This window comes from Marmota flaviventris, chromosome 11 (genome assembly GCF_047511675.1).
Source record: "Marmota flaviventris isolate mMarFla1 chromosome 11, mMarFla1.hap1, whole genome shotgun sequence".
NCBI classification, from domain to species: Eukaryota; Metazoa; Chordata; class Mammalia; order Rodentia; family Sciuridae; genus Marmota; species Marmota flaviventris.
Window position 1 is genome coordinate 45,528,045 of NC_092508.1, and position 16,916 is coordinate 45,544,960.

General features: G+C 32.4%; 1 protein-coding gene across 5 annotated transcripts in view; it reads right to left on the bottom strand.

Annotated features, from left to right (window-relative positions):
- Positions 1-16,916, bottom strand: part of Gulp1 (GULP PTB domain containing engulfment adaptor 1) — a 273,951-nt gene that overhangs the window by 13,840 nt on the left and 243,195 nt on the right. For 4 of the 5 annotated variants that reach the window (XM_071618999.1, XM_071618997.1, XM_071618998.1 and 1 more), the window contains 3 exons: positions 12,042-12,158; positions 11,270-11,362; positions 221-359 (listed from right to left, as the gene is read on the bottom strand). In XM_071618999.1, coding sequence (XP_071475100.1) covers positions 221-359; positions 11,270-11,362; positions 12,042-12,158 — 349 coding nt within the window. Of the gene's footprint in view, positions 1-220; positions 360-2,169; positions 2,395-11,269; positions 11,363-12,041; positions 12,159-16,916 lie in introns of all 5 variants that reach the window. The other variant, XM_034635935.2, reaches the window with a different exon arrangement.

The window sequence follows — 16,916 nt, forward strand, 5'->3', positions numbered from 1 at the left end:
ATATCATTGTTTGTTCAGTAGGTTCAAATTCCAAACAAGGATGTCTTTAGTAGTACTCTCTGAATTATAAAGTAAATTAGCTGCATTTGGCACATACAGAAAAACATAACACTTAGAGTTGTTAGTGAGCTTGTGAAGATATGCAATTCTCACAGTGTTAATTAAAATTCAAAATGTATCCAAATAGAGCAAGAAATATTTATTTATTTAGAAAGCTTACTAATCTCAGCAGATCTTGAAGGTACTGGGGGTGGCTGTGTGCCATTGTGAGTAGGTATGGAGGACTGGTGTGATACTGGAGAAAATGGAATCATATCAAAGATGTCAGTGGAGGGTGACTTCGGTGTTACACTGCCAGCCTGCAATGAAGATGATATGAATTAGGTTGGCATTTCATATAAGCACTTATCAAATAAGTATTTCAAATGTATAACAATACACACAAATAATACATATAAACAACAAATTTTGTTGAATCATATAACTTGACATTCTAAGATCATGCAATAAAATAAAACAAAATAAAATACACATTCTTCAATAAGCACCCCAATTAATTTGACAATAGGTCAGCAGTCAAGCAAAGATGGTATATTAAAATAGGCTAGTTCATCCTCTGATTATAAATAATTTTTAAAAATCAAAAAATTAACAATTTCATGTGGCTCAAACTGTGGTAAAATGCTCATTTGCAAGAAAGCAATGGAAAATGTCTGCAATATTCTCAAAGATGATGGCAAAAAGGGTGACAATGCTAGTTTATATGGATACCCAAGATGCTAGAATTTTGTATACCTAAAATTATTTCCACTTGTGTCAATTAGAAACATGTTAGAAACTATATGTATAACAAAGTGATTTCAGTAATATATTTTGTATAAGGTTATCAATTTTAAATAGAAATAATTGAATGTAAGTAACTCATCTTCCCAAGTACAAAGATTTATATGAAATGAACAATTTATACATTTTTATAAACTAAAGTATATTTTAATTTGTATTGATAAGTACAATGACAATAAATTGTTATTTATTGTAGTTTATCTCATTTCTGAAAAATTTCATCTTGTTTTCTATAATAAATAGGTGCCTTATAAAATAAATTAATAATCACCAAGATACCAATAATATTATTGAATTATCAGATAAATGTTTGTCAGGACTAAACAAATGCAGGGAAACAAAAATGAAAATATAGCCAAGAAGTAACATGAATATGAAACAATCATCAATTTACCAACCAGTGGAAAAATATATATGTGTGTAACCTCCTATGAAAACTATCTCATCTGATCAGGAATGAAAGAAAAAGAATTTCCCTTCTGAAGAGGGATACAGGAAAAATTTGCTTTTCCTCTACACCATGAACAGGGATTGTTTCAAGTGGTTCTTATTGAAGTTAGAGATTTAAGACTACACTCATTTTTCTGATTCACTGATGTTGCATGAGATTTAAGAAATACACATGAGGCTGATTGTGTACACACAGAGTGAAAGGTTTCCGATTCTGTTAAAATGATTTTAAGTGCATTTCTTCAAGCAGCAAAATTGTGTCACATTTTGTTAAATATTGAATTACTGTACCCCTTGCCCTTCCTTCTTATTCATGAATAATATGCTTCCCATACCTCCCTGGCTTCCATATCTTCTTCCTTTCTTCTAAGGATATAAAAATATTTAAATCTTGCCTGTCATTAAAAACAAAGCAAACTGACCAAAAATGCCTTTACTCTTTACTCCTCCTGCCTGTTGTCTTTCTTTCTCCTCCCTTCAAGACTAAGCTTCTTGAAAGAGAGTAGTTTTCCTTTTCCAACCACTTATTTAATTTCGATCTAAACTTTGTTCTTTTTGCACTGAAATCTACTGAAGCTGCTTGTACCTGTATCACCAAGGACCTCATTTCCCAATTGCCGTGACTGGTGGGTCCTTCAGATACTTTATGTACTTGTCCTATTTCATCTTTTAGATTTCTACATTATAACCACCCTCTATTTGAAACTCTGATATCAGGGAACCAAAAGAAATGAACATGGCACACACGGAGACTCCTATTCCATCACATTAATTCAAGACCTACCTGACTTTTTTATTAGTATAGAAATGGCACATTTCTAGAAGTATAAAAAATTAGGGGGATAATAAAAGAAATTTACTGCTTTGAAAATTTACATGTGGTCTTGAAATGCTGCGCTGACTGACTGGCCTGGGAAGGCCACTTTTAGAAGGCGGTGGTATTAACAGTCCCAGTGATAGTCTGGAATCAGGCGAGTTGACAGGAGGGACAGAAGTGGAAGACATGTTTAGACAGGGAGATGAAGCGTCACCACTACGCCAGAAAGTGGATGAGCATCTCTGAAACCTGTGTGGCTCATGACCAGACGTTCTGTGCAGCAGCTGCGAAAGAACGACAGAGAGAAAAACACTAAGGAGAATAAAGAAGGCAAGGAGGAATGGGAAGGATACATGAAAACGAATGTGTAAAAAAGGGTGTTTTGTGAAAATATGATTATTTCATAATAATGTTAAAAAATTAAAACATGTACTTCAAGTTGATTTCTCCTACTGTGAGGGTTCTCAAGATTCTCACTTGCTTAGCTTGATCGTTTTTCAGGGAAATATTTTGTGTTTAGATATTTAAAATAGAATATTGTTTTCATCAGGACCTGAGAGTAAGGGATTAGAGCAGGGAATGAGGAGAGGCCCAGTTTTATTTTGGAGAAGTCCTTGGGGTAATGAGATGGAAAGAGAAACTATTACAATAAGAGAAGATTAGTCACTGAAGGAGGAATAACTCTCTTAAAAATGGGTTATACTATGTGTTTTAGATTCAATCTTCAAATCAGTCTTTTCCAATGTTACTAATGGCAAGAGTAACATGTTTTTATTATAATAGGAATTAAGACCCATAGATCTGTGACTTATTCTTCTATGACTAAGAAACATAGCCAAAATTCAGAACAGTATCCAGTCACGATGACCTTCCTTACAAAGTGAGGAGTTTCTAATGGCAAGGCACAATGGAGATGGGGAGAGACTCTATAAGAATCTCAAATAAATCACAGAGATAATTTAAAAAAAAAATAAGCAAATAATACCCTGAACTGGGTCTGAATATCAGTCTTTGGAAGGCTCTGGGGGTTATTTCCCTAACCATATAGAAACCTGCTCTCAAGAGCTGAGCTGGAGAGAACACTGACCTGCCAGATGCTACAGAAGTCAATTAAAACAAGCCAAAATGAAAGTAACAATTAAGCCTTTACTCTGACTGTGATCCCATTAGTGCAAAGCCAGAAAGAAGGTTCCTGTTTCATCAATGCTCCATTTTCCCCATGAAATGGCTGTGGGCAAAGTTCAGAAGCATCGCTGCAGAAGTGGGACATTGCCTCATTGCTGAGGGAGCCTGAACAAGAAGTTCCTAAGGGTTTTGCGCTGTTGTTGGCCAATGGTCCTGAGAGAGCAAAAAGGGTAAAGCTAGGAGTAGAAAAGTACTAACAATTGACTCATAGAGGAGAACAAAAAGGCAGTTAGGGCAAAAGCACTCAAGGCAGTCTCAGCCAATGACCCTGTAAAGAGGCCTCTGAATAAATGATCAAAATGCAGAGATACATGAAAGCATGGCTGTCCAGTGGGGCGAGTGCTTGGCTAAACTCCTCTCCAGCTGTGCACTGATCCTGATGGAATGGGGAGAGCAGCTTCCTCAGAGGGCTTGCTTGGGACCTTTGACAATCCTAGGTGATCAAGGCTGAAAGGTCACACACTGGGTGTGGGTCTGGACTTGGATTCCCCAGCTGCCAGTCACACTTCAAAGATTTTTCAACACCAAATAAGACTTAGAGGCAGCCAATTTTGATAAGATTCATTGTGAAGAGTTACCAAACTAAAATTAGAATTAGAAGAGACCTTAGTGGATGACCTTAGCTGTTTCTCAATTAATGCTTCATCATCCCAACCCCATTCTCTAGTCTTCGTGTACATTCTTTGTGTTACCCCATGTCTTTTAATAAAGTCCTTTTCCTCTTAAAAAAAAAAAAAAAAGAAGGGACCAACAAGTTTGAGGGACATCCTCTACCTGGGAGTCACCTCTTTACACATTGTGGAAGCAGAGGGGGAAAGGAGACAGTGTAAAGTGAAATATTTACATTGAACGAAGGGTGCAGTGAGGAAGAAACATCTCTGATCATTTCAGTTATATATCACTCTATTAATATGTATATATAGCTCTAAAATTATTGACTTCCCTCTTGATCTCCATAGTGATATTTCTTCATCTGTTTAACTATATAAGGATAATTCAGGCTATAATTTAAAAAATTCATTTTGGGCATATATCTTTTAGTGAATGATTCTGTCATTAGTGGCCTCCATAATTTTCTGGTTACAATTAAAAGCTCCCTGTGCCAGCAATTTTGTTTTCCAAAATACTCTATAAAACATGTTGGAGTACTATATACATAAATGTATGTATTTTATGAATACATATTAAATTTCAATAAATATTTGCCTAAATTTACTATACTTTATGTAAAGCATAAGTTGTCCATATTTTTAGTAAAGTATAATAAAATAGTAAGTAGTAAATATCCTTAGTATCATCTGAATTAAAAATTAAATGGAAATATTCTATATTGGTTTATGACATATAATGGCCAAAAGATATTCACTAGATGCTTCAAAACAGACTGAAGACCAACATAACCTAATACAAAAGCACTCTAGTATTTTTATCATGGTGTTAATACTATGGATTCGCATAGTACTACTTTCTGTGGGAAGGTACATGTAAAAATGATGTTTGTATATAATATGAAAATAATCAAGTATTCAAATTCCCCAATTAAAGACAGTTTCACTTTTAAAATGGATACAGTTGGCATATCTGGTAATGTAATAATTTGGGTATTGTGAGTTTAAGATTAGCACTCTCTCACAGGTCTTCATTGTGTCATTGGTAATTTGGCTTTTTTTTTTTACTCCCTGTTTGGGTCATGTAGATCTTTTAAAATACTGAATTAGTTGTTTCCAGGTAAAATAAAGAGATTTCACATAAAATTCAGACTACTCCTTGAGATTTAGCAACATAAAGTCGGCCCACGGACTTGGACAAGAATCACTGACTGACATTGACTATCTACTGAGTCTCTGAAGTGGGCCTGTGCTCTCGAATTTATTGCTACCTCTAAATGCCCATATCACACTCTTCTGTCACAGTCTGGGCTTACTGACATTTGGGTTTGTGATCCCTAATCTAGGAATAATTCATGTCAAGAAATTAGATGTAATATCTCTTTCATTATAAGAAAGAAATCTAAGCCGGGCACATTGAAGTATGTGAGTATATGTCAGTAGCACCTAATTCTTCACCAGTGTTAAATAGGAATAAGTATATGGACATAGCAACTAAATGGTATACAGTAGCATTTTTGTCACTGGATTAAATGTTTTTTTTGTGGTTTGACTAAGTGTAAGATTTCTGGAATTATTATTAGTTTTTAGCAGTTATTTTTAGCTATTTGAGACTGTTCTCTTTTTTTAAAAGAATTAATTACATTGCTTAGATAAAAAACAGCTTGATCTTTTGGGGGTTTCTTCTGTCAGAATTTTGACAGATGGCTAGAAGCCAAATATTTTAGGCTGTCTCAGGATCACATGGCACCATTGCTTAACACACCCTTTATGCTTATAATTCCAAGTGTTATGATCTTCAGGAGTATGCACAGGATTTAAAATGTAATGCTAAGGGAAAATCTGTGCTTACCTATTACATGTTAATTCTGCAGAATTTCTTAGGTTATTAAGATATATTAATAATGAGTGTCAATATTTGATATTTGTTGTTGCTGAAGTTTTGTAGCTATTTTTTCTAAGTAAGTGTGGCTTTAGGTGTATTTAGGCCATAGCACAGCTTTGTAAATGTTTCAGTGTAGTAAAGTGCCACAACAGTGTTTGAATCCTATCAATCAATCCTGAGCACTTTTAAACTAAAGCAAAAACTGAATTAAAGTTTAAAAAGTTTTGTGATAATATCTATGGAAATATTGACACTGAAATTTTATTAGTGCTATTAAGTTGCATTGGCAATAGAAATCCCCAAATACATTTTAAATGTAAAACAAACAATTTCCAAGATAAAACAGCTATGAAAATAGTGAAGACTCAAAATTCTATTTAGGATTAAGTTTAAAAAGTGAATTCCTTCAAATTTATAATTTAAACAGAGATACTTTACTTTTTTTTCTAGTTAAAAGAATATGAAAAAAACTCTGATGATGGGACAATATAATGGTAGTGTACAATGTTCTAGCAGACCTTTCTAGATTGTCATGCAGATTCATACTTCCAAAATTCATTCTTATGCCATGTTGTCAACATCACTTCTTAAATAAGTTTCAAATGTAATGAATTTTCCAGTTTAAACTTAGAGCACTAGGAATATTTTTTGTTTATTTGTTTTTCAGTTTTCTAGGTCCATATCTGGCTTATATTCTTTCTTAGTTGTAAGACCTACTATCGAATAGTTCTCACAAGGACCTTGCAAATTAAGTGGAGATGATTATCCACAAAGAACAGAGAAACCTGAAAGAAGGAGTGACTATAAGACTTGACCAGGTACTTCTAGTCACAAATGAAATGAGAATGGATTTACTTCTCATTGAATGGAATTTGCTCGTTTTGAATCATTTTTTACACAACTAGCAATTATGAGAGTGAAGTTGTGGACTGGTAATTCACTTTTTGTGGGCACCAAATGTTCTTGTACCAATGTTCATGTTTAACATTTATGCCTTTGTTTAAAGATTTGCATTGGCTTGTTGTGTAATTGAGACTTTTCACAATCTGCTCTTGCCCATCCTGACTTCAAGAGTAGTTTAGAAAGCACTAGAAAAAATAAACAAGCAGGTTTGTTTACCCACAGTGAAATACACGTTTTAGGTCATAATTGTCTTATCAAGTCTAATCAGGGGCTGCATAGTTGATTACATAAAAGTAGAATTTTATCTAATATTGGGTTTAACTGAAAGAGAATGTTTATTTAACTCTGCAATAGAAAAGACAGTATTCCGTAGAACTACAATTTTATTCATTTAACTTCCTGGCAATAGTCTGATTTGGTTAAAAGTTTCTACAGCCAGCAAAGTTAAATGTAAGCACTCAGACGTAAGAGTCAAAAGGAACAATTTGATTTAACTTTCTATGCCCACATCTTATAATGGAACAATCTTCTGGAGGTGTTCATGAGGCTAGGAGGGCAGAATAAACCCTTTTTCTAATATAAATACAGGCAACACTGCCATGTGAATGTAATAAATGGAAATCAGATTGTTCCTAGATAATTAGAACCAAATGGTGGAAAACCCAACCTCTAATCTATTGCCAAACCACTAGAACACAGCAAAAAGCAAACAGCACAGTCAAGTAACGGAAATTTCTCAGTGTATCTAAATGATCGTTTAAAATAAGGACCCAATTTCTAAAACCAGTGAAAAGATTTCCACAATCTCAGTGTGCTGCAGAGGTATGTATTATGGGTATTATCAAAAGATATTTCATTTGCCAGAAAAGAAACCCATGACTAAACCAATTGGTGGTATTTAGGAGACATGTAAGCATTCTGGGTTAGGCTGGTCGGTGGTGAAGAAGCATCAGTCTTGGGAGCCCATGTCACATAACATACTGAAAGCTCATGGAGAATACTAGGACAAATTAATTGTATAAAATAAACCCATCTATATCATAATTTCAGTGCACATAATGGGATTCATTATTCATTTCAATTCTTCCCTAAAATATGGATTGCTGATTAATCCTTGAAACAAAGTATGTGAACTTGACTGTTTTGGAGAATTCTATCCGCTGAACTGAAAACAAACAAAACCTACAAGGTCTCCTTTCCAGAGTCATAAGCTCAATGAACAGTCACTCTGCCAGCTTGGGTGGCTTCTGTGAGGTGCTTTGTGTTCTGGCTCTAGATTCTGTAAAACTGATATTCAAATTTCATAAGAAAAAACTGATGTAAAACATTTTTAGTTCAAAAGAAATTTGATTGCTCCAACATGATGGCAAGAAATTAAACAAGAGATGCTCATATTTTAAGTTTATACTCTAATTATTTACAATTTTCATTGTCTTTTTCAAATTTAACTTCAATTGCTTGAATCATCAACAACTCCTCTAAATTGGCAACGTTTCATACTGAATAACTGTAGATAAATTTATTTTTTTAATTTTAATATCAGAAAGTTGGTAGCTCATTTTAACAGATATGAAATAAATATACTTGCACTCAGTGTTACATTAGTTTATTTCACAGCTACATAATTAAGCTAGTAAATGAAAGGCAAACGTGTTTCTTCACAATCTGTTTAAAAAATGGGAGCAAATCAACAAATGCCTGTAACAATATTTTCAAAACCATTTGATTTAATCAGTTATGTCAATAATTTACATTTTAAACATTGACACTTAATTGCACATTTAAATTTTAGCAGTTTAAAAATATTCTTGAGGTCATTTTATTTTGAGAATCAAATAATTTCTATTTTCCTTTGTTCACAGGCACATAATTTGTTTCTTTTGTTCACATACATATTTATTTGTGGTGAGAATATTTAAAACACCCTGGCAATTCTCAAGGATTATTGGTGGTGCCATGTTGTATAGTATTCTTCCTGTCAAACTGAAATTTTTGTTTCTTTTGACTCAAGTCTCACCTTGTTCAGCCTTCCCCACTACACCTCTGTAGGCTGTAACCATCATTCTGTTTTCTCCTTCTGTGTTAGACTTTTTTAGAGTCCACATATAAGTGACATGATGCAGTATTTGTCTTTCTGTGCCACGTCTATCTTATTTAACATGATTCTGTCTTAGAGAAGATGTGTATGTTCTAGTGTATGAGATTTAATCTTACATGATTAAATTTTTTTTTATTTTAATCATGTAAGATTAAGATTAAGGTAAAGAAAAAACACAGAGATATTACTGTGGCAAAAGAATATAAATATACTACAAAGTTAGAATTTGAGTTATTTTTACAATGATTATTTTCTACCCATGAGAATTAAGTGTAAAATGCAGAGAAAATGATTTCTTCTTTTGATTCATCCTATTAACTGTAGTCTTTGAAGCATGCATTCAGATAGATTCAATCTGAGATGAACACAACACCTAAAATAATTATTAAGTGGGCTTATATTTTAAGAGCCAATTCATTTTAATGACTAGCTATTTTAATAGGTTTTTATTTGTTTTGTATAACTGATTCTACAAATGAAAACTTCTGAATAAATGAATATGCTCACATTCTGTCTTTCATTTACATTAACTTTCTTGCTTACCACATATAATAGCTATTTCAGTCAAGTGGTCAAAAAAACGAATGCAATGATCATCGCGTCATTCCTTTTACCCCTTACCATTTCTGAAGGTGAGTTGGTAAACCCAAGAGATAATGAGGACCAAGCCTAACCCATCCTCTCATTAGTTACACCAGTTCTATTCCTGAACATTGACAATTTGGAGGACACAGGAAAAAAGGAGGGGGAAGCAGTTTTATTAACATGCCTCAAATCCCTCTAATCCTCCCAAATCTTGCCCCTCAACATGGTATCCTCAGGGTTCTTTCTTCAAATAAAGTGGAAACACAGTGGAAAAGCTCTGCTTCTGTATCCAAAATGATGACGCATCCATTTTATACCTCTGCCAATATAAAAGCATTTGTCATAGATTCTACAAACAACTGTCTTTAAGACTCCTTGAAAAAGTAACTTCCCCTTTATTTTTATACTTCATCTCATAGAATAGTTTATATAAAGTCTCAACAAAAAGGGTACACATTCCATTTGGGGACCAAAAGTTGAAGAAAGTATTGGAGCGAATTTTCTGTCACTTGGGAAGAAGGAGGCAAGAGAAAAATTGTAATCCTTGAGAGCAGTAAACAGTGAAGAGAAAAATTAGGAAGGCGTAATTATAATAAAGCCAGAACTCAAAGAGGATACCCCGCCACCACAATGTGCTTCTCATAGTTACACAGGTACCTTCCTGGGAACCTCTGTCTTTTCAGCCACATCAGCCCCACATTACAAAACCTATGACAAGCAATGGAAAGCCCAACTCTCTCAGTGTGAATGATGGAAAGTGTGAGTTTATAACTAAAAAAAAATTTTTGACCCATCTCCAGGGCATGCCACATTTGAAGCCATAAGTCCAATTTCTTTCTTTCTTTTTAAGAATTTAACCTTTATTTTTATTTATTTATTTTTATGTGGTGCTGAGGATTGAACCCAGTGCCTCACTTATGCTAGGCAAGCACTCTACCACTGAGCTACAACCCCAGCTCCATAAGTCCAGCTTTTTATAGAAGCATTTTTCATAATGATGAGCTGGTGAACTATTTGAGTTTTTAGATGTAAACAAAATTACATACCTACATATGAAAATTTTCAAAATTCTTTCAAAAATTTACATAGACCACAATTGTGTTTCAGTTAATAGTATCATTCAATAAGTTATATATTAATTTTAAATATTTAATAATAACAATAAAATATACACATTAACAGAGATTAATTACAGTGGTACAGAGGATTCAAAAGGAAAAAAAAAAGTCCTAAATACATTTTGCCTACAAAAAATATTGTTTTCAATTTCAATTACTTTCAAAATATATCCTTCTGCACAAATCAAATAATAATGATGTCATACATGGTATTGGGAAAAGGATTTCAAAACTGTGGCAAGTCAGAAATAAATAATTTAACTACAAGTACTTGAGTGTTGTCAGCAGAAGCAACCACTTATTTCAGTGTCTGAAATAAAATTGCCTCACTCCCAGTGGGAACGCTTGCCATGTAATATAAGAAACCGTGTTTAGTCTCGGTATCAGTCCATTTCCTATAACAAAGTTCCACACTCCAGGAGTAGACAGGCATGGGTCATTAAAACTGACCTCAGTAAATGCTAATCAATAAGAATGAAAGAAAGAATAAACCACAAACAGAAAGATAATCTTAAACCTTAGGACCACATGGGAGGTTGAATTATTTTAGAAAACATAAGGGAAAGAGCAACATGGAAAACAACTCTGGCCTGAACCCCAGAGGCAATTTTAATTTTTAATTATCCTGTTTTATCACACTTCATCGCTATCTGTGTTTAATTTTAAATTATGGAACACAAAGTATTATAATTTGTTGCAGAATTTACAACTCAGAGAATGTTTTATCACCATATAATCTTGTTTTAAGGAAAGCATACACATATTCAATACACTTACTGGAGATGTTGATACTTGAGTTATTCTCAACTGATTTTCCAAATCTTGTACTTTATTTTTAAGTTCCATATTTTCTGTTTCTAAGTCTTGGATCTAAAAAAGCAAATGAGTACTGAATAACTTCCAGAAGTATTTCTTGGTAAATATTGGCTATTACATTGACTACATTAACAAATAACATTTTATTTTATTTACATATGTATTTTTAATATACTCTTTTGTGCACAGGGGAGAAAATTATTTTACAAAATAGGAATTATAGAGGATTCTAGGTCACTGGAAAGATAAATTCAATTTAAAATACATTTTATGTGTGTGCAAATTTTATGTTCCTAATGTGTCATCTTTGTGTTTTCTTGTTGCACTGTGCAATCTATACCCATAATCTTGGAGTATAACCACAAGACAGTGAAACTTGCCTATGATGTTTTGAAGAGTGGAGAAAGGGTGTAATTTAATTACAAAGGAATCTGATCTGCATGGGAAACCACTTACCCAGCATCTGCTGCTTCTGCTGCTCTGATCCCCATGAGAAGCATCAGGAAGTGAAGCAAAGTCACATGAGAACACTAAGTTCTTGTGGGAATTCAATATAAAATAGTTAAAAACTGTGCAGGGGATCAGGAATGAAAAATTATAGGAACACAGTGAAAGCAGTTCCAATCAGTGTGGGGGAAATTTAATGGCAGGCTTTCTAAATTTGTTTGATGATATGCAAGCTTCCCTGTACTTACAGCATACAAATGTGAAACAACAAGCTTAGTTTACTCACTCTTTTCTGTAACCCTGCAATCTGTTTTCTTGTTTCAACATCTTTTCCTCCAGATTCTAGAAATTTCCTGTATGCCAGGTCAAATGCTTGGCCAATTGTTAAAGTTATCTCTTCAGCCTTTACAAAACAAACAAACAAACAAACAAAAAATATTTGCATTTTAATCATAATATGCCAAACTGTACTTTAAATTAATAGAACACATTCACATGAGGTACTCTAAGACATTCATAGGAGGTACTTCAAAGGAGCAATAGATAGGGACAGGGATGAGTAAATAAGTGAAGGAGGTCATGCTAACATTAATTCAATGGCTACAAAGACAATTAGGTGTCTGGGGGGGGGGAGGCCATTAATGAACCACGAATAAATAGCTATTGAGTTTAGAAGCAAGAATTCCTTCTTTATGTCTTTTTATTTCTTTTATTGTATTTTTTTTCCTAGTTGTTTTCTTCCCCTCCCCAAATATTCAGTGCCTATTAAATGAAAACCCAATGCTAAGTTCAATTTCTCTTGTTGCTCTGCTCTTTTTTTTTTTCCCTAGTGAGAAAATGTGGCTAAATGCTGAGCAGGTAACCTGAATGAGGCCACCTGGGTGGAGTCTGTGGAAAAATTGAGGAGCACATTCTTTAAATGAGGCAAGTTCTGTTCAGTTCCACTTAATCGTTGTCTGGTAGAAATGAATAATTCCAATCCAGAATGGTCAGGTCTTAAGAATGCAAGATGAGGTCAGAAACCCGAATTGTAATGGGAGATCTCCCAATTTTAAGTGAAAGCGAACCATTTGTATTTTTGTAAAGCAAGGTGGATTGAACAAAATATATTTGTCATCTGAATTCATCCTGGTAAATAATTTACCATCTATGATCCATCACCTAGAAACTGCCAAAAATATCCACCAGAAAGTCCACCAACTCATTCTCTCTCCATTCATATCTTCACTAATTTTCATGGAGTCTATCATGAAGTCCACATTAAAAAATATATTTATTTACTATGTTAACATTTAAAAAATTAGAATAAAAGTATGGCAAACATATTGAAGAAGACAAGTATAATGTTTTAATGACAGAAAAACCGATAGAAACAGTATTGAAAAGGCTATGCTTTAATTAATCTACTGAATTTCTAATACTTCGTGATACACTATGATTAACCTAATGTAAAAAACATAATTTATTATTAAGCTTAGACTATTTAATTGATAACATAATTTTTGGAGCTCAAAATTTGTTTAAGGAGAGCTTTAGCTATGAGAAAATATTTATGGTGCTTAACTGAGCTAACTAAAACATGCAAAATATGTACATAAAATTGTATAGAAGGCCCAGTTGTCTTACAAAAATGTAGGAAAAAGACAAGAAAATAAACTATGATAAGTTACATTAAAAATACCAATGAAATGAAAATGCCAGATACCAACTTATGTATGCTTAGTTATTCAAGCCAATGAAAAATATTTAAGGAAAGAAATTAGTTGTGGTACATACTTGGATCATATGTAATATTTAAAAGTAGTGAAAGTGATAATGATAGGTTGTGTGATTCTCAACATATTTTTTTGTTTCTAATGTAAAAAATTGGGGTAACATGTTTTTACTTTACAATAAAAATATTTATATTTCATTGTGATTTATTGTTTCTCCTTTTTAAATCATGGTTTCAATGTTTCCTTTTAATGAGTCATTGTGTTATCCTCAAATTCTCACTGTGTATACAATAATCCTTTAAATGATCATGTTGATGATACATCATTAACAATAGTCCACTTCATATTGTTTATGATAGTGACTTTTTTAACAATCATATTCTCTTTTTATAACAACAAATACTTATGAAGCATGAAACTATCTGGTAAGTATTCTGTATATATTACCTTTTTTGATTCACATAATGACTCTGACATGGGATTATTATCTCTACAATATGGATCGCAAAACTTCAATTCTCTGTGGTTGAATATCTTGCCTAATATCTCAGTGAGTGGAGAAACTTGAGTTCAAATCCAGAATGTCTGATTCTCCAACCTGTGTATACAATACACCACCTGTGTATACATATACATATACATTTTGGAGGGGGAGGTGTAGGAGGATAAAATTTATATACCATGAAATGTACACATCATAACTGTACGATCAGATTTTTTTGATAAATGTATATAAGTACCATATAAATTAAGACATGAAATATTGTCCCCTTAGAAAGTCTTCTGTGCCTACTGCTAGTCAAATCCCATCTATTATGGACAGCTACTGCTTTAATTTCCATGACCATGGTCAGTTTTGTCTATTCTAAATATCAATAAAAAATGAATCAAACAGTACTTGTTCTTTTGTGTCTGGCTTCTTTTAATAATGCAATGTGTTTGAGTTTCATACACATTGCATGTTTCAATAATACATCTGTTTTATTACTGATTTAGTTTTTTATGTTATGTATAGACTATAACTGGTTTATCCATTTTCCTATTGGAGGACCTTTAATGGTGTTCAAGTACTTAGTTATTATAAATAAAAAGTACAAACATTCGTGTAAAAATCTTTTTGTTGACATGTACTTCCATGTTTCTGGGTAGATACCTAGAAAGTAAAAATTGCTCTATCATAGGATGAGTCTGCCAAATGGTTTTTCAAAGTAATATAACATTTCACATTGCAACCAGGAGTAAGAGATTTCTAGCTGCTCCACATTCTAACCAACATTAGACATTAAGTCTTTTTATCTTGAGTCATTTTACTGGATTAGTGACACTCTATTAAGGTGTTAGTAATGTTTATAGATTAACATACAATTCTTATTTTTAATAAACTACATTGCATCTTTTTGACATGTTTAATGCTTTTGTGATCATTTCCGAGAAATCACTGTAATCCAAAAACTCACATGTATTCTTCAATATTATGAAAAATGCAAGTTCTATATAAGAATATAAAAACTTCCATTTTTAAGTTGACCCACCTTAAGTTATTTTTACACAGCATAAGTAGGGGTTAATTCTTTGTAACTTAAAAATATACTTAGCTAGTTGTTCTAGGACTATTTGTCAAAAAGACTACTTTCGGGCTGGGGATGTGGCTCAAGCTGTAGCGCGCTCGCCTGGCATGCGTGCGGCCCGGGTTCGATCCTCAGCACCACATACACACAAAGATGTTGTGTCCACCGAAAATTAAACAATAAAAATAAATAAAAATTATTAAAAAAAAGACTACTTTCTTAAATAAATTATCTGTTCATATTTGCATAAAAAAGAATATATGTTTGGATATTTTTGGACTCTACAATATTGCTATTATTTGTCTGCCATTACATTGGTACTACTCTGCTTGATAAAATTTTTTTAAAGTAAGTTTTGAAATCAGGAACTATATGTCCCCCCCCCCGACTTTGGTGTGTCTTTGAAGATTAATTTCTTATTTTCATGACCATTTGTTTTATCATATTAGAGGTAATTTCAAATTTCTTCTAAAAATACCATTGTGATATGATTGTGAATTTGTCTTTTTCTATTATATTTTTTAAAATGAAACAGAAAATCTAATAGAAAAAGACACGAACATATATTGGTCCTTTAATCATTATGACACCTTTAATAGGATTCTTTAATCATTACTAGCACCATTTTTTTCTTTTAATTCCCTGAGTACATTTGTAAAGCAGCATAGCATTGCAGATAAATTTTAAAAAGTTTTCTTTAACTCTAACCTTCACCTTTGCCCTTGCCACCTTTGTGGATGTAATGCCTAGATACAGGTCATAAGGACTGCATTTATTTATGTGTATATACATGTTCACATACGCTCTAAGAGTATAATGATACTAAATTTTGATTTATAGCAACTTTTTAGTATGGAACTCTGTATTAAATACCCTATTCCTTTATTTCAACTATATTAATTTCACCAATATCACATTAAATGTGAGTGATATTAACTTAAAACAATAATCTCATAATATAACGTATTGTGTTCACAACTATGTAAAACATAGTTTTTCCCCTATAATATTTTTTAAATGAAAGCTATTTTTAACTTAGAGATGAAGAGCCAAACATTTTAAGAAACATAAATCTGCCTTCAGAAATAACTTATGAATGATGGGACAGTATTTTGAGTTTCTGCCTCAATAATGTTAAAGTTCAGGTCTTTATTAGTATGTCACACTGTTTTTCTACATTAGAAAAAGTGTATTTTAGTCAATAAACTTTATATAATAAACCTCGGAATTCAACTAAAATCATATTCAAATATCTATGACAGAAATTACACACTCTGATGCTTTACTGGTTATTAGAATAAAATGTCTGGTTATATACAGTATCAGATCACAGAAAAAGATCTCAAATTAAAATAAATAACTTTAAAATGTTCTAACTATAATTTAATTTTAATAGTTCATAAAGCAAAGTATGCCAATTGAAATTTAAAAAATAAAAATGGCTTTATGCATAATATCTCATAATTCAAAAAAAGAGATTCTCTAAATAACTACAACAACTTATTATTTGGGAAATATGTCATAGTCCTACAAAACTGTATTTTTAAAATCAAAAAATGTTTCCTGACTCATAAATAAAGAACTTAATGATATGAATATATAATAAGAGAATTACACTTAGATAATTTCATGGTTCTTGATTTAAATTATTTTAAAAAGTAAAAAGAGAAACAATAAGTAACTTAAGTTTTTAAAATTTATTCATTTTTTATTCTAATTTGTTATATATGACAGCAGAGTGCATTACAATTCATATTACACATATAGAGCACAATTTTTCATATCTCTGGTTTTATATACAGTATATTCACACCATTTGTGTCTTCATACATGTACTCAGGATAATTTTATCCATCTCATTCTACCATCTTCTTTACC